General features: G+C 36.3%; 1 protein-coding gene across 11 annotated transcripts in view; it reads right to left on the bottom strand.

The window, feature by feature from the left end:
- Positions 1–26,504, bottom strand: part of SMARCA2 (SWI/SNF related BAF chromatin remodeling complex subunit ATPase 2) — a 116,875-nt gene that overhangs the window by 6,494 nt on the left and 83,877 nt on the right. For 10 of the 11 annotated variants that reach the window (XM_072922456.1, XM_030258815.4, XM_072922460.1 and 7 more), the window contains 3 exons: positions 13,847–14,064; positions 1,778–1,883; positions 464–565 (listed from right to left, as the gene is read on the bottom strand). In XM_072922456.1, the coding sequence (XP_072778557.1) occupies positions 464–565; positions 1,778–1,883; positions 13,847–14,064 (426 nt within the window). Of the gene's footprint in view, positions 1–463; positions 566–1,777; positions 1,884–13,846; positions 14,065–15,838; positions 15,997–26,504 lie in introns of those variants that run through there. The other variant, XM_030258821.4, reaches the window with a different exon arrangement.

Here is a 26,504-nt window from a genome sequence, read left to right as displayed (position 1 = left end):
TACATACATCTTTACTGATGGACAGTCCTGAAATTTTATCTTCCATTAGCAGAAATGAAGAGCCTTATATGAGGTATTTCCTCAACATCCTGTCCTAGAGCTGTACCGTTATATCTGCTACTTCTGTGATCCACTGTGGAAAGCCTAAACTGATGTATCACTCCACACACTGCATTTAACCACAGATTCAAACAGTTTTACTGCAGCTTTAAAGTACACACAGATCAGAAAAAACCGATCTCAGAATTACACTAAAACCAAATTTTCTGAAAATGCACACTGCAGCAGTGTCCATTGAATTCTGAATTCTAAAAATGTGGACACTTTACTCAAAGTAGAGAAAATTACAGAAAACAACAGAGAGAAAAAACAGAGAGTTTATATAAAAAAAGAGTAATCAACAAGCACAAAAATGTTTGATAGGGGAAACCTGTATGTTTAACAGAAATTAACTCATTCAGACCTGAGATCCCTCCAAGTTGAATGTCTGTGCATTGTGACACAGCAGCATGACATCTTTTTCCAAATCCCCAAGACTCCGATATTTATGGTTGCGAATTCTTTCCTGTTACATTTGTTGAGGAAATGAAGACAAGTATTGATGGGCAGTGGTGCAGAAAGAAGAACAGCAGAGAGAAAACTGAATTAATATTTGATTCAACATACTACAAGCCTTTTCTTAAAAAATTTTACCTAAACATCAAGATAAGTATCTGATAAAAACATAGAATGTCTTCAACCATGTTAGCATATTACTCAAAAAATGCATCAAGGTAAAAGAACAAAAATTAAACAATTTCTTTGTGAACTGTAAGAGTTAAAAGCAAGAGAAAGGGAGCTCTTTTGGTAAAAAAAGTTTCAGTTTTGTCTTTCTAGCAAAGAAACCCAGTAACTGTAACACAAGTGAAAGTTACAGAATTATGACATCACCCAAGGTGCAACATGCTGCCTAGATCCCATCTACCAAACTCTGTTTGGATCTGACCTGGCTCTTCCAAGCTATGAGGCTAGGGTCTAGAAGTGGAAGCCCTGTGAAGAATAGTGGAGACCATTTGGTCTGTTCAGCCTGGAGAGGAGGAGACTTAGGGGAGACCTGATTGAGACCTTATGATGGGGAAGCGTGGGGGCAGGCACTGATCTCTTCTCTGTATTGACTAATGATAAGACATGAGGGAATGGCCTGAAGTTGTGCGAGGGAGGGTTTAGGCTGGATATCAGGAAAAGGTTCTTCACCTAGAGTGTGGCTGAGTACTGGAGCAGGCTTCCCAGGGAAGTGGTCACAGCACCGAGCCTGATAAGAGTTCCAAAAGCGTTTGGACAATGGTCGCAGGCACATGGTGTAATTCCTGGGGTGTCCTGTGCAGGACTAGGAGTTGGACGTGTTGATATGTGTCCATTCCTTCTAACTCAGGATATTTATGGTTCTATGATTTTAAACGGAGGAATAGGTATTTTCCCCTAGAACTACAAAATCTTTGTCAACAGTGTGTTTTTACCAAATCTGTTGACAGATTCACAGTTAGGTCTTTGCAAAAAGGCATTGAGTTGTCATCCATGTCACACTACTATAGTTTGATTTGATCTTGAAATTACAGTGATACACTACAATATACACCAAACAAAATTACTAACAAGTTGTGTGACAATGTTTAAAATCTAATCCACCAATAAGGGTGGTATAAAATATTGTTATTTTAAAAACAACTTTATGCTCACACTCCTCTAAAACAAAAAGAAATTGAGGAACCTGTACTTCCAAAATTCCTCCATTCCTTACCTTTATCTTTTTGAAGTCCACTGGTTTCCTAATCAATTCATAATACTCTGGTAGTTCTTTCCTAGATGGCAGCTGTATGAATACTTCACTTAGCTGCCGTCCTGAACTGTTGAGAAAAACAAAGCCATACAGAAAGGAATTATTAAAACTTTCTCACAAAACACACACACAATAACTAATAATAAGAAAGAAATTAAAATGATGGAATAAAATAATGTTTTTTCTTTCAAAGAATCAGAAACTGAATCGTGATTTTTAAATTTGGTACAGATCATTAACTTACAATTTGAAATTTGAAACTGTTGTCCTAACATATCATTAATATGTCATTGACATCTAGCATCATTAGAGATGAATATGCAGAAGAGGCTTTATGAAAGAAGAATCAGGATTTGCATCTGAATTCTACAGTCTTTTGCTGAGTACACCCTTATTGTTTTCTTGTTCAGTAATTTTTAGCAATTCTCCCTCCTGTCACTCTTTAAGTTTGTCTTCTTCTTTATCGCTATATAGTTAGTCTTCTAATTCCTCATTATAGCAAACCATACTGATTTCCATTATACTATATGCTGATTGCTATTACACTAACTTGATGTTACAACCAAAAAAATGAGTAACTTCTATTAATGACTGTTGGGTTTCAGGGAAGATCATTCCAACTATATTGAAAATCACTACTGCCATTTGTACTTCTTCATTCATTTGAAATAAAGTGACAGATTTTCCATAAAACTTTTATACCATCAGTGTCTTGCCTTTAACTTAGAGGTGTCTGTACTTCCCATTGTTCATCCTCTTTTAATAGCTTTATAACACTTTTGTATTGAGGATCTTTTTAAGAACTTCTTATTTGTCATTTTCCAAATAATACATGACTTTAAGTCACCTTGAGAGAAAATGTGCTGATGACACTTATGGGTTTATTTGGTTTTGTGTTGTTTTTCGTTGGGTTTTTCCCCCTATGTGCATGTAATTTTCACAGAGTAGCAGAAAAAAGCAGTCTGTGAAGAACTGCACATAGCATTCACAAGCGTTTCCCAGTTCACATTCACATGCTTCCTTCTCTCCCAGCTACTCCAGAAAGGCCCTGTTTTCTCAGCTGAATTTTCAGATAGTATCTCAGGAACATCAAACTCCACGGGAGTTGGCCAAGAAGGCTATCAAGTACTGGTTTCCCCCTGTGTTTCTCTTGTAACCACCCTGCAGAGTGGTGTAAGATCTTATCAGACATTAAACTAAAACTGAACTGAAGGTTAAGTGAGGCAATTCTGCAATGGAGAATAAGGATGATAGAAAGCCTAAAGCTGGCAACAGCTCTCCCCTTTATGGAAGTAATGAATGTTTACTATACAGTATGCATTTCTTAATGCCTGAGGTAACATCAGAATTTAAAAAAAAATATACTATTTTTATTATGGACCTGGTAGATTAATGAACCAGAAGGAATAAACAAATTTTCCTCATTTCCTAACTATCTGGTGGTCACCTAATCCATGATTTTTTTATTGTTCTCAGTTTGGTCCTGAGACAATGCTGCTCCTTCCATCACAGAAAACAATAATGTAAAAACACTAATTGCAGACTGCTAATCAGCACTGTTCTACCAAAATTTTGATACCAACAGGCAGCTAGAATAATTTTTAATTCAACGCAGACCTGGAAACGTAAAGCCTCTGTCTCATCCTGTACATTTGTGTCAGACTTGCAGCAGCAGCAGCAGCAGCCCTTGCCTGACCAGCAGTAGCTGCCAAGCTGCCTCCTGGGTCTCAGCAAGATTCTGGCACATACCTGGGCGTGGCTGCTGCAGGTGAGACAAGGCAGGTGGGCCTACGGTGTCCCTGTCCCAGGAGAGGACAGAGAAGTCTATGTACTCCTCCTGTATAACTTACAGCCTTTGGGATAGATATACACAGAGACCACTGGCAACTCAGTAGCAGCTACTAGCAACTTCACCCAACAGATTTAATCTATTTGGGAAGAACCCTCTTACTGAAATAAATAAAACCATAAAATGTCCAGGTAACTGTCACAGCCAAGTCTTACTTATTTCTCTCCTGCCAGGAAGTAACAGTGAAATTCTAGCCACTGTACCTGCCATCTCCTTTGGTATGGACTCACATGTTCATTACTTGTACACTTCCCCTGTCCAAGTGTTTACAGAATGGATTTAAAGACACCAGCCTTGTTCTTGACCTGTGTGTCTGTGTCATGCTACATGACAGAACCTGTCTTCATCCCAGACTGCCCTCTCACAGTGAAACTGGAAGCAATACAAGGAAAAGCAATTATATATACATTCTACACAACTGACTAAACTAACGCGTGTTTCTATTCATTTGAAAATTGAGGACTGCATTTTTATTTGTTGTTTTTTTTTGTTTTTTTTTTTTTTTGGTTCATAGAGGGAAATGTTGAGCAGTAACAGCTGCAGCTGAGATCAGTGGAATTTCTTCTGAACATATACAAACAACACTGTGAAAACAACTGGAAAGCAACTGGATTTATGGTGGCCAAACGGTATCTTAACATTTAAGTTTCTATTCCCCATTTATAAAATGAGCATAAAATACTGTGAAAGAAGTACTATATTTGTAAAACATTCAGACTCTTCAGGAACATAATACAGAAGCCTAGGGGGAATTCAGCTATTCCTAAATGATCAGTGCCCACCTTATACATGCAAGGCACTGATCATGAGGAAAGCAAAACAAAACAAAGCAGCATCCTGCTGCACCATTACAAAGCACACTGTAACTTACCTGCCTGAACCTTGGTACAGTCCTTCTGTACAGCTAATCCACACTCTGCACCTTGGCACAGAATGTGGATTAGCTATACAAAAAGACAATCACTGCTGTGTTTTATTTCAGCAACCTTAACAGAAATTTCTGTTTGAGTAAAATTACTCATGCTGGGTTTCTTCAACTGTGCTTCAGAGTTTAATACTGAACAGAATTACTCCAGTAATTACTACAGTAAAAAGGAACCGGTCACTAATAAACTAATTATTATCCAATTTTAAAACATGTGTAGCCTATTTGTCCTACTGAAATAGTTTTTGATGATTATAGCTTTTACTCTCATGGCTATACTCTTTTCTCTTTTTACATCCACATTCTTTTACACACCCATCCTTGTATGGTATTTTATATTAAAAATACAACTCATAAATTATTAAACAGCCATATTCTATTTTCCAAGTGCAAAACCAGCCAACTATGATTTGTTCACACATTCTATTAAACCAAGAATGCCACAGAAAACCCTCAAGCTTTTGCTTGATATAATTAATTATTTAAAATAATTTAAGGCCATGAAAGAAAAGCATTAAGGGCATGACAGAAGACTACAGTCTGATTTTGTCTACTCAGATCAATAACAGCTTATTCTGTTCTATCATTTTTATAGAACCCACTCTCACAAAGAAGTACTATCTTGCACTGCCATTGTATATGTGTGTCCATCCTATAAACAAATGGGATCTCTTCTAACAATCCCAAATTGCTATGTTGTGGATACAATAGGCAAAAATCAGTAATTATAAATGCAACTCTGATTTCAATACTTTTGCTCACTTATGTAATTAGAAAATAATAACCACAATGACTATCACATAAAAATCATGTGCAGTAAAAAAAAAAAAAAAAAAACCCAAAAAAAAAAAACCAGTTATGGTTGCCTAGCAACTAGCAGGCTACGTGCTGAAAGGAAGAACGACCAGAATAAATTAAAAGATCTGACTGTGAAAGAACTGTGACAGTTCATTGCTACTGCATCAGCTCAACATGCTATTCCCATGTGTGCTCACATTAAAAACACTTGCATACTGCACAAGTTAAAGAAGCATTAAGAAATACTGCTTATTTTAGAAAATGTTTTTGCTTAGAAAAATATTTTTTGTGCAATGTTTTCAATTTTCTCTCATTTCTGTCAAATTGCTTATAAAGTGCATACAAGCATATAATTCCACCCCTTTAGTCAGTATTGTCTTCGGTGAAATGAAATGCAGGAACCCCATTTGTATGAGGCTCCATTTTCTATTTGTTGTCCCTGGCAGTATTTGGCCCGAAACAAGCTGCCACAGGCCTGTTAGAAGTATACTACTACCAACACCCTTTTTCCTTTGGTATTAAACGGAAAGATAACTATAAGCTGAAACTGCAATATGTTCTCATATTTCTGGCAAATGTCAAACTTTTAACAGATAATGAAATTTAATTTAGAGCAGGTAGAATGAAGAGTCCTACATGCTTGCCCAAGTCAGAGTGCTCACAAACAGAACCATGGCTTGAAAACTACAACTTTAAATCAAATGCAACTCACAAAGATGCTATTTAATAGAAAAGTGTGGGAGAGGAGAATTACAAGAGCTGACCTGGCGACTTCCAACAGAAACCCAGCTATGGAGGGACATGATTAATTTTCAGCAGTGTTTAAGGTCCCTTTTTGGAACTCACTACAGTAGTGCAAGGTCCCCATAATTGAAATGGAAGTGGGTAAAAATAGTTAAATACATATTCCCTGGGTTTGACATACGGCTATGCACTCCATAACTTGAGTTTGGATGTAAGTAAACGTTATTTACTTTTTGTGTTTGAATACCCAAGAGTACCAGTTGGCGTAACTTTTTACTAGTTAGATCAGTAATGGCTATGTTACTCTCCATTTTAAAACACTTAAAAACTGGCAACTTAAGAAAACAGCTGAAAAGACTATGAATAGTCTTTTCACGTACAGAGAAAATACCCTCTCCCTGTGCTTGCCATCGAAATGTTGAGCACCACAGACAGGAGCAGTCTCTTGCCAAGCAGGCAAAACGCACAAACACTCCACCCTTCAATTTTTCCTATCCTTATTTGAATGTGGTCAACAGCTACCTGATAGCAGGAAGAGATTTTGTGAAGTTAATTGGCACACCATGCAAGTCCTTATTTTTAATCTATGAATAGATCAGATGGCAGGTAGGGGACAAATGAAATCACTGTAAGGAACAGAGCAATTAGCATCCCAGGACTCTTGAATTCAGCTGTTGCTAATGCAAACTAATGGTAGTATCAAATTGGTACCCAGGAAAACATTAAATTCTGAAGCAAGGCAGAAGAAAACAGTGGGTTTGTAAGGAAGTTGAAGGACTGCAACGTATGAATGACAGAATCATATAATTATTTACGTTGGAGAAGAGTCATAATATCATCCAGTCCACCCAGTCTACTACTAAGTGCTACATCCTCACACCTTCTCAACATCCTTAGGATAGTGATTCTACCACTTCCCTGGGCAGCCTGGTCCAATGACTGAGCACTGTTTCAATTAAGTTTTTTCCAATATCCAGTTGAATCTCCCCTAGGGCAACTTGAGGCTATTTCCTCTTGTTCTGTTGCTTGCCACCATGGAGAAGAGGCTGAACCTCTTTCAGGCAGCAGCTGTAGAAAGCAGTAACATATTCCCTAGGCCTCCTGTTCTCCAAGCTAAGACCCCCCTACTTCCTCAGCTGCTCCTCACATAAGCTGTGCTCCAGACCCTTCACCAGCATTGTCGCCCATCTCTGGACACACTCCAGCACTTCACTATCCTCCTAGAAGTGAGGGGCCCAAAATACAGGACTTTAGATGTCGTCTCACTAGTGCCAGTTACAGAGCATTTCCCTAATCCTGCCAGGAAGAAGTATCATTCATTTTCTCTACTTTGTTTTTATTTATTTAATCAGGAAAAGAAAGCTACACTTACAGCTTGTCTTCCTCTGAAATAAACCATAAAGGGGAAAACCACCACAAGAGAAAAAATACAGTTTAGGAGACTAAGCCTGCATGTGTATGATGCAAATCAGCAGCTCAAATGAGGCATAAAATTGCCTTATTCTGAAAGAAAAGCTATCAGCAGTAAAACTGTCCCTTCTTTCAAAAGATTAAAGCATTTTAAGTGGACATACAAACTACTTTTTCTGTGCCAAACTGACTTGGTGGTGCCAAGCAACAGGATGAGAGGGAAAGTGCAGATACCAATGCACAGAAAAGTTTCACCTTAGGATGAGGAAGAACTGCTTTACTGTGTGGGTGACCATGCACTGAAACAGATGGCCCAGAGACGGGGCCATGTCTGAAGCAACCCTGTGTCACGTGCCCTGGGATGACCCTGTCTGAGCAGGAAGGCTGGACCAAATAACCTGCTGTGGTCTCACCCAAATGGATCCCTTCTGTGGTTCTTTGATTTTGTGTTGTGAAAACATAACATACATAATAACATATGATTCCATTATACTAATTTTTATGGGCATTCCCAACTTTAGAGAGAAAGAAAGACTAATTAAAAGCACGGTAACTGGAAAAACATGTTGGTCTGATGAACTGCAAGTTGCCCTCTAGTTGTAAGCAGATGTTTTACACTACATGGTTAGATCAAGGTACAAGGGTGTAGCGGCACTTAAATCTTAGCTTAAGAAGTAATTGCAGCAAAATCTCAGATTAATATGTATTGCAAACGAAGTCTGCAAGGATGATGCTTTACTTGGGAAGATCAGGATCAATGTGTAACTGGAAAGATATTTCCAAAGTCCCTGAATCTAGGGTCTTGGTATCGTAAATAATCATACAGAACTTACTAAATCAAGGAACAAAGGCCACATCTATCTAGTTATTTCTGTCCCACCATTCCATATGGAAAGATTACAGAACTCTTAATTAATAACTTGCATGAATTAATAAATGCTTCCAGTCATATAACCTTATGACCACATCTTATATTTTTATATATTTTTATACTTCCTGTATTTATGCTTCCCTTCTTTCCCATTTGAATTTACTGAAAGCAACCATCTACCCCTCTCAAGACTGGATAAACAAACTAAGCTGTTTCCTCTTTTAAAACTCTTCTATGCTAGTTATCACTGAAGTAATTATTTACACTTTTCTCGGTTTAGACTAATCCTTCTTGAATAGAAAAGCATTCAGGTACCATATACAAGTCTTAACTGTATCACATATAATGACATACACCCATAATGAGTATTTCCATATCTACATAGGCAATAGAGCCATAATAGGACTCCTGTTTTCTTATGTCTGGACAATATTGATGGATCATATCTGGATTTGATCAATAATTTCTCTGCCCAGGTAATTCTTCTGTCAGTTCCACCGGAACTGATTCCTCAATCAGAAGAAATGTTTCTTATTTTTGGTCTCTGAGTATCATATAATGCACTCTGAGATACCGTACTTCACACCATTTATTTTATTCCAGACCTAGCTGTGTCCAATCTGCTGTGATTAACATACTACTACTGATGTTTTCATTTTGGCCAGGACATTCCTCATTTTTAATACATATCATAAATATATTGTGATCTATGCCAACACCAATTCTCCAAGAACTCTGTTCCAGTTTATCAGTAACTTTTTAAACAGTGCCTTCAGCTAGGTACTTTTATTTATTTTCACACAGATAATGACCTTACTCATTGTATCGCCTTTCTTTCATACTATCTTGTACCCTCTTCCTATGGTACCCTAAAAATGCTATAGCAAAATCATAGAATCACAGAATGGTTTGGGTCAGAAAAGACCTTTGAAGATAAACTAGTTCAACTTCTCTGCTGTAGCTGAGCAGAGACATCTTTCATTAGATCAGATGACCAGAAGTCAAAGGATCTTGACGATCTTTTCTTTCCCACTTTTGCTTCATTACAGATCTATTCTCAATTTTAAAAGAATATAGATGAAACCTACATTAATTCAGCTTTGCCTACTATGGCAAAGCAGTGTAGAAGAGTAAAAAAGGATCTGAATCTGTAGAACCACTACATGTTTTATGGTTTACTACTGAAAGCTGAGTAATGAGACCACAGATGTAGTTTAAAAAGGTAGCAGTGACTTCAACAGTAATTTCTACTTAATGTACCCCACAGTTCTTCAGTCTGAGGTACCAGCTATCTGTTTCCAGTTTAACAAAGATAAATATGAAGATAAAATAAAGAAATGCCTATCAACATGAAGAAAATCTTGAAGCACATCACTCAGTACTGGAATCCAATGCAAAAGAAACTGCATAAATCAAGTCCTGTCAACTTGTCAAAGATCTCAACAACTCTCACACCAAAGGCATTGAAGCAGTCCAAGCTGAACATTCTCAGTGTCTTCCATCTTTGTCCTTTTTCTCATTTTTAAACTATTTTCTTTATTATATGGGACACATCCTAGATGCTGTCAGTCAAATCAAATCTCATTGCAGTTTTTTCTCCTTCAGTGTGTCTCTAGCTCTCTAGAAATATCCTAAGAAAATCAGCTTTTACTTGTAAACTGCTCTCTAAGAACTATTAAACTTATTGCCAATGGAATGTTTCATTAAAATCAACAGCACATTGGGATTCACAATGGGAATAAAAGGAAATTGGAGGATTACTAAACTGTACTGCATCAAAAAGACAAATCTAAATTAAATGGTTGAAATAGCAATGAGGGCATGGCAGGAAGAGCAAATATACTTCAGTGCTGACTTCCCCTTTCTTGCATGGAGTTTTTTTATTGGAGGTTTGCAAGTAGTGGGATAATGACCTCTGCATTCCCTTTTTTGAGAATCATATCATTTATCCACACCAAAAATTTACCTAAAGTATTGCTAATATGTCTGTTTAAACTAGTTTTGGTCTTCACATTTAAATTTGACTGTGCAATTACTATTTACTAAAGCCTATTTTTGTATTACTGATATCTTTAGCTTTCCTTGACTGACAATTTTGTTGGATGTTTTTTAAGTGAGGGAGGAAAGGGCGGTACTTATCCCCAGATATTTACAACAAAAGTCAAGTTCTAGACAGTTAGGGAAGCACTTGGAGAATCCTTCCCTGCATTAACATTCTGTGGTGACACATTAACAGTGTCACCACAGAAAAGAAGCCAACTAGTATTTCAGATTTTTGTGAGCACCATGGATTTTACCTTTATTTTTTTAAAAAAAGGCTTTAATAAGAACAGAAATATGATTCTGTATTTAAGAGCAACTCTTCTCAAAAGCAAGGGAAAACATGAGATAAAGCATGGAGAGACTTAATATCTTAGTAATGTATTCTTTTCACTTTTTTTCATGCTGCCCTTTAAACTGCACAAAACTTACTACAGATTGTAGAACTGGCTTTCACAAAGTAACTCAGGCCTAAGTCAGTAAGATTTTGGATAGATATCACCTGACCACCTTTTGGGACACAATTGGTTCTTCATAGTCCTGATGAGCCCTCTGGACTTATTGTAAAGAAAAGATGAACATCTTTTAGCACTGATTTAAGCTAAAGACAAAGATGATTTCAAGTATTCAAATACTAAACACATGAAAACCTATTTTTTTTCCCCAGATGAAACCCGTGGCCTACTTTTCTTCCAATTAACCTGTCCCTCTATACTTGCCCCAATTGCCTTCACACTCACAAAAGCCCAGAGCTGAACAAACACTGAACCCTCAACAAAACTGAAGGGTTCCAATGTCTAAAACCCACTTAATTCTACAGCTGTAAATCCTGAAAATATTAATTAAACTCTAGAGCAAGTTAACCCCAAATATTTTAGGACATTAAAGTTCCCTGTTGCCTAAATTTGTAATTCTACTTTTTCATAGTATCGGGTGGTTTGATGCTCTCTCACAAAAAAATCAAGAGTGCAGAAACTTGGAACTCCTCCTTATAACTTACAGCACTGAAGAGCTCAGTTTAAGATGTATTTTTAATTCCTTACAGAACAGAGGTCCATACACTTTTTCAATTGGAAGCAATTCTGTCTTGCATAAATGTGGGCTCCAGGGAGAGGAAACAGTATGCCTTGTCACTACATAAAAGCTCAGCTGTTAACTTTTTTTGACTTAAATCAGATAGGAACTTCCTGAGGTACAAGCAAGGTACAAGGTAAAAATCTTTAACCTCCCCAGAAGCCATCAGTTACTATCAGTAGCTATGCCCTACAGAAGGCTAGTGGAAGCAACTTCACTTGCTATTTTAAAAGTGAGAAGTAGATATCTGTCGAAGACCACCCTAGGTTGCGGGGTGGCTTTGTGTGGTGTAAAAACTTCTCCTCCAACCCGTGCTTCCAAAGAAAGGCTCCGCAGTCTCTTGTTGTTCGGTCTTTGTTGTTTATTGCAAGTTATCTAAAATATTGTCTTCTCAGGCTGCTGCGGTTTGCTCAGCAGCTCAGGCATAGGCACACACACACACCCTGACATCCTCTCTGACTTTCACCTTCTTTTCTCCTCCCACCCAGGGCTGCTGCTGTCTTTTATATGATATATTATGTGTTACATGTTCACAGTTTTCCCCCAATGCCTATTACCTATATTAAATGGTGCTTTTCTACTCTAAACAAATCTGTGAGTGCCAACATCACCAAAAACATGGAGGTAAGGAAGAAGAAAAGAGATGACAGGACAGGCCTAGATCCTTCCACCTTAAAACCTGACCCCCATGTACAAAACTAGAACCCCCCTGTACAAGCATTAAAACCCACCCTGTACAGCACTAAAAAATTCTTCCCTCCACTTTGTGACTACTTCTACTATAATATCTAAAATTTTGTGACTTCTTGCTCTTCCTGCAAGGTTGGTAAATCATTCCATGGCTCAAACCCAAAATCACAGCTGTTTCCAGCTGCTTGCCAGGGTCTCAAATGCTTCTGACTGGGGCTGGAACCTCCAAAAATATCTGAGGGACATTTTGAGTTCCCACAGATATCCTGATCAGAAATGCTTGGCTTCAAAAGAAGGTTCAAGGCCAAGGATCTAAAATGCAGAGATGCTTCCTTCCAGTCCTGACTGCAATACCTAAACTTAAAACACTTTTTCCTTCTCAGCGATTCTGTTAATTGAGAGTCATGGCAAGGTAAATACACTGAGATTGTAGTCAGCTTCTTGCTCATCATGTTTGTTGCTATGAATGCTGTTCCAATAAAATAAAATACTTTTTGATGTACTCTAGAAAGAGCCCACAGATCACAGAATGGCTCATTTTAACAGTTATATCCAAAAAAACTCACAGATCACAGCAGTGTCTGCTTTATCAAGTACCCCCCAAACTACCCTTAAGCTAGAACAGATGCAGACCTAGAACAGTAGCTGCAAAAAGGGCAGAGTAAAGTTGCCATTTAAAGTCAGTGGCTGAAATTTTTTACTGTTTTTTACAGGCAAAAAATACATTGCTACACCTAGATGCAGGTCACCTAATGCAAATACTTCTTGGCTTTCTCTCAATGCATTTAGTATTAACTTAGTTTATAATAAGTGCTATATGATCTAAGTAATTTAATGTCCAGCAAGGAAGGGATAAGCACACAAGAAGGTTTTACTGATTTCTGGCAGATACAAACTGAGTTTAAATACAACTTCTGCAATCAAGTCTGATTCAAAGACATTATGAACTGATTCTCAATTTCTTGCTCATGAAGCATAGGTGATTTGCAGTTTGAAAATCTGCAAAACAGAAGTCTTCAGATGACATTTCAGATTAGAAGGAGTATTTTTTCCCTGAAGTCCAACTATTTAGTGTATTTTTATGCTGAAAATGGGGATTTCTTGACAAACAGGCTCCTATCTCTGATGTTTCAGTATTTCTGTATTTTTTCTTTTGGCAGCTCTAATGCTCATGATATGAGCCCTACACATTTTGGGTAGTCTTTCAGTCTTTGATTTTGAGACCCATATAAACTTGAATTAATAAATCTGTAGCCATGTCTTTGAAAAGATTAATTTCAACACAGACTCACTAAATTGAAGGAAAATCCTGCTCAAGCTGAATGTTCTTAAATACACAACTTGAGCAGAATGACTTCATTCCTACATAGGAGCTCTACACTTACTTTTGTCTTACTTTTTAAAAAATTGTGTTTCAACAACTTTCTATCAAATGAGCGTTTAAAAAAAAACTCTATGAAGTGCGAGACTTTCAGGATCAGGCCCTAGGAGGAATTACTCTTCAGAAAAGTAGTGTCAACATGTCTTTCTAAGGACTGAAAAAAATGAAGCTGTTATAAACTGCAGAGAGTGGTATCAGCAGGGATGGAGAGAACACACGTAATAGAGACAGACTGTCTCCAAGCTCACCTGTCCTTGTAGTTTATCACAGTATCAATGATGGCATTCATTTGTTTTGTCAGTTTGGGTGGATTGGGTGACAACTTCTCTGCAGGAGGTCTGCCTCTTCTTTTCTTTGCTTTTTCTCCATCCTCCTTCCCAGAGTCCTTATCCACGTTTCTTCGTCTCTTTCGCTTTTTAAGCCGGACTTCCTCTTCCATTTCTTCCAAATTGCCGTCTTCAATTGCCTGGAAACCATGGATTCAAAAAGTGTGACTTTTAAACAAAAGAGATATTGCAAAAGCAAATAACAAACTATATTTAAAAACAACAATAAAAACCCTCTGCAATTCCACATGATGCAGATAATTCAACTCTAAATGTTCTGTTTATTTATAAACAAGAGTACAAGAAACTGACTGGCAATCAAAGGACACCAAACATTAACTTTTCCTAAGGATCCCACTATCATCTAAACACACTGTTTTATCTGAACCTTGGATTCTGCACCAAATCATATTTCACGTATACTAGCCTGGGGTATTGTCTCAGTAAATGTACAGAAAATATTCATTTCTTCACATCAGAGTCAGTTCTTGGTTACACAGTTCCATGCAAAAACAGCCTTTGATAACACATGTTTTGAAACAGGACAGTCTAAATTTTGCTCAGCTCTCAAAGCCAGCTCACACACAGTTCTTTGTGCATACACACAAAACAGAGATACTTTATGTAGTAACAACTCTTCTTCCAAGCCCTTTAAGCAACTTTTAAATCATTGAAGTGTTAAAATCATCTCAAAATGTGCAATTTTCTTATAGAACAGTAACCATGAGGTAGGCAGAAGCACTGACAGTATAGTGGTTTGTTGTAAACAGGACTCATAACATGGGGTGCAAAAAACCCGTACCAAAAGCTAAACCATACACACAGTCACAGACAATTAATCCTAATTTCAATTGTTTCAATTACCTGGATGTACGCTTTTAACCAGACCCAGCAGCTCTACACAGAGGGATAAAAAAATTGCTACAAAAAACCAAACTAGGAATAAAGTGTTCACACACACTATCAGATCCACATCATAAAGCAAGAAGCTGAACTTTTCATGCTTTGCGAAAGCCAACAAATGAAAAGAAATAAAAATGCCAGGTCATAAGAGAACTGAAATTAAAAAAAAAGAAAAAAAAATCTTAAAACTAAGGTTCTCTGATTAATGCTTTCTCAGAACATAACTGATGTTGATATTTGTCGCTTTTGCTTCTCAATATTGCCTTGAGTACATGCAAATGCTAATCAATCCTTTCTCGTAGCTGAAAGAGCTCTAATCCTAAGGCAATTACCTTCATTTCTCCACAGCACCAAACATGGCTAATATTTATGATCATGTGAGCATAACAATCAATATAAAAAAAGTGATTACAGCCTAGACATAATTTTTCTCAATTGTGTACAATGTCTCTTCAAAAACATTTTGTGAACAAAACCTGATGCATAACACAAAATAGAATGTTTAAATAAACAGTGAGATTTTGAAATCTGTTTCGTATGCATCCTCCGATGTACAAATCTACAGACAAACACAAAAGCAGAATCTGTGAGACAGCCTGAAACTAGGCCTTAATAATCAAAAGACAATTTACATCATGCTTCCACAGCATTCAGATATTCACTATGAAGGAGGCTCGAGATCTGATGAGTTACGAATAAAGAAGAAGGGGAAAAATATTCTGCATACAAATTCATTAATATTCATTTGGCTAAAGCAGGACACATGCTATAAACCACTGAGGCTAATGAAGATTAAGAAAAGGAAATTTCTCTGCATATCTTGGAAGCTAGAAAACCTAACGATAAATACAGCATGCAAGGCTGTCAACAGTTAATGTCTTTTCTCTCCTCAAGCACTCAGTTGTACACTGAAATACAGAGAACACCGACTTTTGATGTGTTACACACCTACACATGCCTGTGATGTAGTTCTACTGAATCTTCAAGACGGCAATGAAAAAGGATATTTACCTTACCACTATCAGCAGGCCGGCTATCGGAAATCACAGTTAGTGGGGATAAAATTAACAAGCCAGCAAAGCAGCGAGCTGCTAGTCTCTTCATCAGCTGATCAGGAAAAAAAAGAGAGCTGGGGAAAGGCTATGTTTTCATATACAAGTAATTTTATTTTACTGAAAATTTAATACTGAAAGGATTGTGGATACTGAAATCTGCTGTTTCATTCTATCTACTACAAGGCCTGAAGCCTTCCTCCTTCAGCTGGTTTTAATATTGACAACTACTTATCATATTTCTCCCCTTATTATTCTAAGCATTCAAATTAGATTTCTAGCTCATTCTTGTTATTATTTTAATAATAATAGCACAGTTAGACAATTTCATGTGCGATTTTAAAACTGAAATTGCTTGCATGCATTTTAAAGATGCTTTCATTACAGAAAATGTATTCCTACTGCTCCACAGAGAACAGATCGAGTTTTGGTTACTGAAACAGATAATCTATTCTGATTTAAAAGAAATTAAAAAAAAAAAAACCAAAAAACAAACCAAGTCATCATTCTGTTAACTTTTTCTGTAAACATTTTTCTGTCCTTCAAAAAAATTAACTTAACTACAACATATTTATATTTTTGCCTGCTTAACAGATTTTCTACCACCAAAAAGAAATCACAGTGGTCCTGTCATCATAGAGTTTAAAACACCTCACTTTAGAATTCTGCATAAAATTTTTGCTTAGAGCAGGCAATATTTATTTTGGTAAATAAATATTAACAAAAAGGAAAGACAGAAGTGAAAAGTTGTGATTTTTTTTTTTAATATTACATATAGCAACATAGTAAAGACAAATGATAAAAATCAAACCCAAGTAAACTAACATATACTCTTAAAATTAGTAACTAGAAGGTAGCAAAGGAACTCTTAGCAAGCTACAAATCTACTATCAAATGTTAAACTTTCTACTTAACCAGTAATATATCAATCAATTACTATATTAAGTTTTCAAAAATTCTATGCATCAACGTAACAGCTTTCTTTAAGACCACAGTGACCCCATTTGAAAATCATTCTGACAATACAAGCAGTACAAAAATGTTAATTCAAATATGTTACAATTATTAACATTAGTTCTCAAGAGGCAAATTTGTATTTTGTACATAAACAATGACATTTAAAACTAAACCTATATACTGTCTAAAAAGATGGCTTAAAACCATATAATATGAATCAATTATCAGCAGATAGGTTAATGCTCTGTGCATATATATCCACATATTATCCAAGGATGTGGGTATTAGCAGCAACATATTTATTAAGCTAATTCATTTGACTGAGCTCTTTGTTAGAAAAGCTTACTATTTCAGGCCCTAAGTGCCACACTGAATAGAATGCCCCTTCCAAACCTTTACAAGTACGATTATGATACAAATCTCAGGCACAAATCTCCAGTTCCTGACAGATGATGGGCTGTGTGAGAGTGCAAAGTAACACAGACATCTCCCATGTTCAAATGGATTAGTGAGGTGAACGGCAAAGGAGTCAAGGAAAATCGTACACTAATAAAAATTTAACACTTTCCTTCCATTAAGGTAACTGGACAAAACAGTACTAAAAGAAGTCTGTGCACCTCATTTTTTTCAAAGACAGCCGTAAAAATTTAATGTCAAATTTTATAAGTTGTCAGGCTTCTCATGAAAGGCAAATACACCAGTGAAAGATGAGGACCCTGTGGTAAGTTCTGTACTGACAAAATGTTCCTGCTTTTCTGACTCATTGCTGTAACCTAGTCCACGTACACAAACCAATTTCATTTCTGAAGAGGCAAGAGCACACTTATCACGGATTAAAGAAATCAATCTGTCTTCCTCCAAAATGAAGCTTCCACCTCCCAAGAAAATATATATTTTTCAGAAGGCAAGCAGAAGTTATTTCTGAGACACTCTGTCTTCCCTATTGCTGCTTGCAATTAGATTTTCACCTTTCCTAAAGAAGAGTTCTTTTGAGGTGGAAGTATGGTTAGGGAACATCATTACAACATTGATACATTAATTCTTTTGTCCATTTGAAGGACAGGCTATTACACATGTATTCTTCTGTAAATTATGATACAGCACTGTGACTCAACACCTTTTCAATTCAGAATTACAGATGCAAATAAAGATTTACTACTAACAGCTCAATTTTGTTTCACGACTGTGTTCTGCAAGTCAATAAGTGTGTAGGCCTTCCACAGCTAATATGTTTTAAAATAATTTTACAGGAATCGGGTAACTCAGTGTGGTCGCAGAGTGAATCAATGGAGGTGCTCATCATAAAATCAGCTTTGGTGTCTAAGGCCTGTCTCATTTAGATGGTAAAACACTGCAGTAAATAATTATTTTTCCTTTGACTGGAAATAACTAGGTTACTAGAAAACTGAGACATCATGAAAGCTATCGGTACTACTTATAGTCTAAAAACTGGACACACAGAGCAGAAGTGGCAGAGAGCCATACAGTAGGTCTGCTTGAAGCTCTTCAGACAAAATGGAATACAGGACATGCAAACTCTTCCTGTGTCCCTCTTCAATTTTATCTTAACAAGATGAACATTCAGAGAACTTGTCACATCCCTTAACATCAATGACCTGTGTCTCTCCAACTTGCAAAGCTGAAAGAGAGCTATTCTAACACTACCATGTGAAGAAATACCCTAGCATGGTAATTAAACACAGTATTTCAAGAAAAAGTACATAAACATAGGTGAACAGAAAAAAACACACTACCTTACCAACTTCCTGAACATAAATACTAACCCAATCATACAAAATCTCCAGAAGAATGAGCTTTTTTGTGAACAACAAATAACAAGGTATTTTACTAACTACTGGCCAGAAGGCACTAAGGTTAAGGGCTGTTAAGTACTTAAAACCAAAAATGATGCCAGTACTACAGTAAAGGACAGCAGATGACTGCTTTGCAAAATGAAGTTCACATTTACCACATTAGAAGAGAAGAAAGGAAGAAAAGAACCCTATGGACAGCTGACAATAAACATCAAAAACCCTAACATGACATCTACTTAGCCTTACCAGTTTCCCTCTTCAACATGATCCTTCTTGGAATATGGTATTGATATTCCAAGAGAAGTTCTCCTGGGTTTTTTTGTTTTGTTTTGGGTTTTTTTGTTTGTTTTTTCTGTCTGTTCTGTTTGAAATCTTGCCATTCTTTATTTTACATTTGTTCTACAATTATACCTGGCAACCAATGAAGACTTCAACTTTTTACACTGCAGTTCACATTCTTAAATAGATCTCTTCAAAATCCTGTTCTCTTGCTTATATTTTTACCATTATCATTCGTGACACCTGGGACTGCTTCTATTTTTCACATAACAATTGTTTCTTGGCTCTGTAGAGCAAGTCTCCTTACATCATAATTGTATCTTGCTATGCAACACCATAGAGGACAGTATATGAGATAAAGACTGTGAGGAGAAATGCCTTTAACACTTGACAATTATATGAAAGGGCTTAAGATATTCTATCAACAGTACAATCAATAAATACCTTAAAATAATTATAAAGGTTGACGAAGAGTTATTTTAATTCAATTTCATCTCATCTCTTTGTTGGGTATTACTGCACAATAGATTCACCAGTCTAGTTTTTCTGAGGCTAAACTAAAACAGAATATGGACCAGAATCTGTCAAAGGAAAAGAATTCGTGATTACATCCCGTTTTAACTTTCTTTCATCAAAGTATTGTTTTTTCTAAAAGCTCAAAATGCAATTATTGCAAGAACGTATCAACTTGTAATACATAGTCTTCTTCAACAGGCTAAAATTTTACCAAATACGGTAAATGAGTTCTTCAGCCATATGTTCATCAAGCAAGAGTCTGCATTGTCACATCACTGAAACAAGCATCTTTTTAAGGACTGAGAGAAGATAGACTGTTTTCTGGTTTGCATTTGAAAATTATTAATTGTTGCCAAATTATTTCCACTGAAACTACAGCTGCCTATATTTAATTAGACATTAAGGAGACTAATAATATAAAATATAGGTTTTTCCTAAATTTTAATTTAAAGACTGATGTCAAAATGCTCTGACATAACCACACAAAAATATGAGTTGTCTTTAAAGAGAAATGGCCTCAACCAAAGCAACAAGCATAATATTAGGAAAAAAAAAGTAACGACTTAAAATATTAATAGGATCAAAGATTTTAGCAAGTGTTTTCTTTTGGGGCAAATTTTTTCAGGTCAAATATTCTAATATTTAATCTTGATGTAAGATAACCTAATGCTGAAGCTTCATCTTTAATGTGATAATTATTAAGTAAAGCATCATGCAGAGCGAGCACTGATAAACTCTAAGCTATGACAAAACCCACTGACAAGCACGTAAAATTCTCTTCTGTTCAAAAGTGAAATCTTGTTAAAAAGAAAAAAATCTGTAATTAGTTTTATTTGTCCCTTTCGCATAAGACAAACTGATTTTAAATGGAACTCCTCGAGCTGATTTTGCACCAATGAGATTTTCAAAAACTTTTGGGACACAGCAATTGAAGAGCTCAATTAACTACTCATGATACCAGGACCCCAGTGCTTGTCTGCTCAGTGAGCACCATGGAAGTGCTCCATTAGAGGGGAGGAACCGAGTTATAGTAAGGAACAACCGCATCATGCTTTGATACATACTTTGCTCAACCAATCAGAGCACTGAGAAAATACATACTCACTATGTCAAGACCCTGAATGTGAAACTATCCAAAAAACATCACTATTCTGTGGTATCATCACTCTACATTTACTTAGCCTCACTCTGAGGAGATCTACAGGCCTGTAATTGTCTTCTACAGTTTCCAAAATGTCTTGCTAAGAAGACTTAATTTTAAAACCTCTTGACCAAGTCAACCTCACCTAGGAGCATGGAGGGGAATCTAAAATAATTCTATGCCAGAAACTATTGATCTCATCCTCTTACTCTTTATCACTGAACTGTTTTGTTGTGGTGGGTTTTTTTGTTTGTACTTCTCAAACCTTCTTCCCTTCATTTTAGAAAGCTAGATAACCTGCTGAAGAATTCTTGTCACTTAGAACAATAGCCTGTTTCTGAACACAGGGAAAAACTCTCCTTCACGATTGGAGGAAGATTTATAATGGACTTGTGAAATATTACATAGGAAAACTTCCAGACAATAAACAAATATATTCCAAAAGGGATCTTGCAATAGCATTTCAGAAGTACAAGGTATCCTGAGTATTTCAGATTGCCTTCATATAGTTCAGAACCTTAGAGCATATTGATAACTCAAAGACTAAATATGATTAACAGACTGCTACTGAAAATAGTTGCAGGTATCTTTGGAAGTATGATTGGAAGTAAAACTTAGAGACTGAAAGAGATATAAGTAACTTAAGAAAGACACTGGAAGATTGTAATGAAAATACTGCAGGCATGTTTCCCAGCTTCAGATACACAAGCAATGCATCTTGAAGTAAAATCTAAGCCATGACAGAGATGCCTCATTTTTTCCCCTTTATCTTGTTCACTATGTCAGAGATACAGATGTTTGTTGCATACACAAGATTCTGGAGCATTTAGTGACTGGTGTTATAGGGAAGGTTCCTCTTTTTAAAATTTTTATCAGTCTTATTAAGATTGATAAAAATAATTCTGATTCAGGAAAGCCTACTACAGGAGTGTAGAGGACTCTATACTGACAAAGGCATTGTGAGATAATTGGTACTACTGTTACGCTTTTTCTTGAACAAGTACATTAGCTTCACTACACAAGGGGCATTAGAAAAACACCTTTTCTGAGGAGAAGGTGGGTGCCAGAGAGTAGTGCTGGGGATTAATTCTCTCATTTTTTCCTAAATTCCTTTAAAATAATAACCTTGGAATTTAGTAATCACTAAACATGTTTCTCTCCAAGAACAGATGTTCTTTATTTCCCTGGCATCTCAAAAGTTTGGAAGGAAAATAAAATCAAGGTTGTAATAACTTCGTTTGTACTAAGGGTTTTGCTTCCAGAACTTCATTCCTTCTTCAGTCTAAAATAAACCTTTACTGAAGGGATTTACTGCCATGTTGTTCTTCTGAGGTAATTTTTAATGATTTGCTAATATAGTTCATGAATTGTTTACAACTTAGTGTAATTTAGTAGTATTTCTGTTAACACCTACATACCATTCAGGTTCATGGTCAAGTATCACATAAGAGGAGGAAACATGCTGCAATGAAGTTATGGAAATATTCATCAATAATAACCATATCCAAAACCAATAACAAAGAGGAATTCAGCATTCCAAGGATTTATCATCTCCCACTAAGGTTAAGACGCTGTTTGTTTTACAAGGGAGATCATGCATACAAAACCAATCAGAAACACACTTACATCTGACTACTAATAAATAAATAGTTATTCAGGATGGCTTCTTTTCCGTGGTCTGAGGCAAGTATTTACAACCGTGTTTTATCTTACATTTTGCGAAATACTGCTAATGTTGCAGATTTCTGGGTAATTCTAAGCAATGTTAATTTGTCTTTTTTCCCTTGACATTTACCTTTTTATAAACATGACATTCTTCTCTTGTAGAAAAAGTAGTAAATCTTTACTTTGTCACCTACTGGAAGACTAGCTGTGTGGATGATGTTTTGTAGCTCATAATGTAACAACTAAAGATAAATTTCTTCTGTTTGATTCTATTCCTTATGAAAAAGATTTTTTAAATTAAATTTAAGAATGGGAATTAATGAATTTTTTAAAATTATTTCTGAAAAAAAATTTCCAGGTGTTTAGCCTTTCTTCATTTAAAAAAAAATTGTCTCCTTTATCTTCTAAGACCTACTAATTATGTGAGAAAAATACCTGGTATAAAGACAAGGTTTATACCCTCATCAGACCAGCTCTTTGCAAAGAAACTGCAGTCTTGACTCTTTCCAGGACATTTGCTTCCACTGAACATTGCAAATATTTGCAGCAACAGGCATCTGCTTTATGGTAAAGATAAAATTGACAATTCTAAGCACTCAAAAAAGGTAAGAAGCCATTACAAACTCTTGTTCTGCAACGTACTCAACAGCAGGATACCAAATCTTAGTAGAATCTTTCCTATGAAGAACAGGATGCCTTTTCTTCCATTATGGAAATCACACAGGTGAGAACTAAACCACAAAGGGATAGTAACACACAAAGCAGACTTCTAGCATGAAATCACTAATTTTGAGATAAATCAGTAGTGTTACAATAAGTGAACTATTTACCTCTCACGTACACAGATATTCAGTGGTGCCCTCCAAACTGCTCAGAAAAACAGTAGAAATTCTCTTTTTGATTAACAGACTAACAGACTATCACAAGGCTTCTAATTTAAAGATGAGCATAAATTTTTTGTGCCCTGAAACCTATGGCTCTTAATAATGTAACATGAGAAGCCTATAGTACAAAGCTTAAACTGGCATTTTTATGTATATCAAAGTAAACTCAGCTACTGCCGACAGTCATACAACTGAGTATTTTTTTTCATATTTTCTTCTTCTCTCTTATATTTAAGTATATTCGCACATTCTCAAGCAGTAATCTTTTATGCCAAGTTTAAAATGTGGAACATAACTAAATGGGAGCAAAATTGAGAAAATAAGCTCAAAACAAAACAGATAAAAAACCTTGCAAAAAATAAATACGTGAGGGGAAAAAAAGTAACAGCTTTCAGAAACTATTATAGGTTAATTATTTTTCTGTGGATGTTCACAGATCTCTTTTACCTACTTATCCACAGAAAACATCTTAAGGATTTTTTCAGTAACATGGGAAATTTGGTTTAAATAGCTATCATAATATTAATATATGTACTCTGAGGCAATTAAGAATGGGAAGCACACAGTGTTAAGAGAGCATGATATGACAAAAACATTATTGCAAGAGGTTAGAATACTCACTTCCTGTGCCAAAAGAGGAAAATATTTGCTTCTAGAAATAGACTGTATTTAAATAATAAATACTAGGAGGTACCCCTTTGTGAAACTTCCAATATAATTTTTAATAACTTAGAAGAATTTGGAGGAAGACTCTATGGAATGAAACTAAGTCAAACTTCAAAAAACTTGCTGAAAAAATGAAATTATATGTATCTTTTACATATTCTATACCAAAACAGTACGTTGTGATGCTACCTTTGAGTACTGATGCAGTGAGTTCCATGTCTTCAGGATGCTCTGAAGGTGCAGTCATATGACCATGCCAGGACTCACAGGAGAGCCTGACCCTTTAATATGTGTATTAAATACTAGAAGTAAAAATCTAACTTCATCAGTATCTGTCTAGAACGCTTTTTTGTTCTTTCATAATAAGCTGCATTGCAAATCACAGTATGATGAGCACAAACTATTACCTACAAACAATATAAAGAATTCTTGATAAAGTCAATGACTTAAGAGCATATGAAGTTTCTGAACAAAATAATGCATCGTATAGTTTAGTATAGGTGCATATACAAAAAAAACTAAAAAAAGGCTGTAAGTAACAACAATCCTCAGTTCTGCATTTGAAACCCAGCTAAAAATGTTAGATGCCTCTGAAAATAATACATAATGAATAGCCATGGAACCATGCTCTCTAACTTGCTAAACATGCCAATTTCAGAGTATGGGACAAAATTACATGGTTGTGGTTACTCACAAGTTTTTGTAGGATTTTTTTTTTAAGACTAGAATAAGTAAGTAAACTACTGTACTCATCAAGCAGGGTACTTCAGGATGACTCAGGAAGCTAATTGCCAGTCACGACATGCCTAAGCATTGGCTGAATAGTTTTTGAGAAATTCAGACTGAAACCTCCGTGTTCTTCCATATCTGCTACATTAGTATTTCCATACTTGTTTACTTACAAGAAAAGACAAATTGCTATCATTTAAGTTGCTACAGAAGTAGTTTCTATAGAAGAAGCAGAGCTCTGCACACATATACCAGTCCATCAGAAGAGTTATTTTGCCTGTATGCATACTGCATAAAAAACATGAGCATAAAACCTTTCATCACCTATTCAGTTCTACCTTCAGAAGATGGCCTTTTACAATAAAGGTCTTACAATTTGCCTCTACAAGGCAGAATATGAACCTTTTTACAGAGAAGAAATACTTTGGCCACAATATACAATTTTAAAGATATGGGTAACTTACCCATGTTGCAAATGCAAATTTTTCTAATGTCTTTATTAAAAAAACTGATATGTGACAGAAGGTTAGCTACCACACCACCTATCATTGTTACTTTTAAGTCATGTCAGAGAACATAATAATGCAGTGGACCCAAATATTAAAATGTTTGCTGCTTCTTGTTCCATTGTCATATGCCCCAAGCAACAATGCTTTAGACTTTCAATACAGACTTCTGTTTGTGTGGGATTTGTGAGTTACTTAATGGTTGGTTTTGTTTCAGTTTTAAGAGTCATAGAATATCCTGAATAGGAAGAGTTCAACTCCTGGCCCTGCACAGGAGCCCCAGAAGAATCACACCATGTGCCTGAGAGTGCTCTAAAAATGCTGCTTGAACTCTGTCAGGCTTGGTAACCACTTTCCTGGGGAGCCTCTTCCAGTATGCAAATACCTTTGGTGTGAAGAACCTTTTCCTAATACCCAATCTAAACCTCTCCTGACACAACTTCAGGCCATTCTCTGTCACTGGTTGTCGGACTCCAGGACATCCTTCTGGCTGCCCTGGCTGTCTTGAGACCCTGGCAGGGGTCTTGGAGACCTTGGCAAGAAGTCAAAAACATCTGTGGCTTCAATTTTAGCCTGTGGAAAACTGCCAACTCTGGATGAGGAATTACAAGCTGCAAGGGTTTTAGTAATGTGATATTTGAACTAACACAGGGTGGAAAAGTAGAAATTCAGGATTTTTAGAATGGGGTTCAAGGGGGTACAAGATGGAGGAATTTGGGCGTGTCCTAGCCTTCTTCTCCTTTGTGTTGTCCTCCATGTCTTGGTGTGGCGGTGGCACTTATCAATTGGTTTGAGGTAGAGATTCACAGTCTGACACAGATGATAGAAATTGGTAAAGAAATTGTAAACATACATACGTAGTTTTGAGTATATAATGTGGGAGCTGCCCAAGGCTCGAGGGCATCCTGCCATGGCTTCCTTTCTAGACAGACCTCAGCAGGTTAGTGAGAGAATGTTATAGATAAGAAAAATAAACAACCTTGAAAACGCAATGGGAAGCATTCCTGGCTCCTTTTTTGGCTGCATTGGGCTAGGGAAGAAAGACTCTTTACGATCTCTCAGGGTCACCCTGACTCTTCAGAGCCCCGAGAGAAAATGACAACTGGTCATCACAGAGAAGAGATCAGTGCCTGCCTCTCCTGTTCCCCTTACGAGGAAGTTGTAACTACAATGAGTTCTCCCCTCAATCTCCTTCAGGCAGCTGATCGGAATTTTGACCTTCGACATAAGGAGCATTTCTGGCATCTTAACCACAGGGACTAATTCTTCTTATGAAAAATGTCACACTTGAAACAGTAATATAATAAAACACGAAACCCAGATTTTAAACTCACAAGTTCAGCCTATATAAACTTGGTATGTGAGAGGATACAGCTATTTCAAAGAAAATTAAGTTTATTTTATTCTAATGCTACCAGTACTCCCCACATTTTTTAAAAATAAGTACTTACTTGGCATTACTATTTAA

This window comes from Taeniopygia guttata, chromosome Z (assembly GCF_048771995.1).
Source record: "Taeniopygia guttata chromosome Z, bTaeGut7.mat, whole genome shotgun sequence".
Classification (NCBI taxonomy): Eukaryota; Metazoa; Chordata; class Aves; order Passeriformes; family Estrildidae; genus Taeniopygia; species Taeniopygia guttata.
Note: the sequence above shows the minus strand (reverse complement) of the source record. Positions and strands in the feature narration are given on the sequence as shown.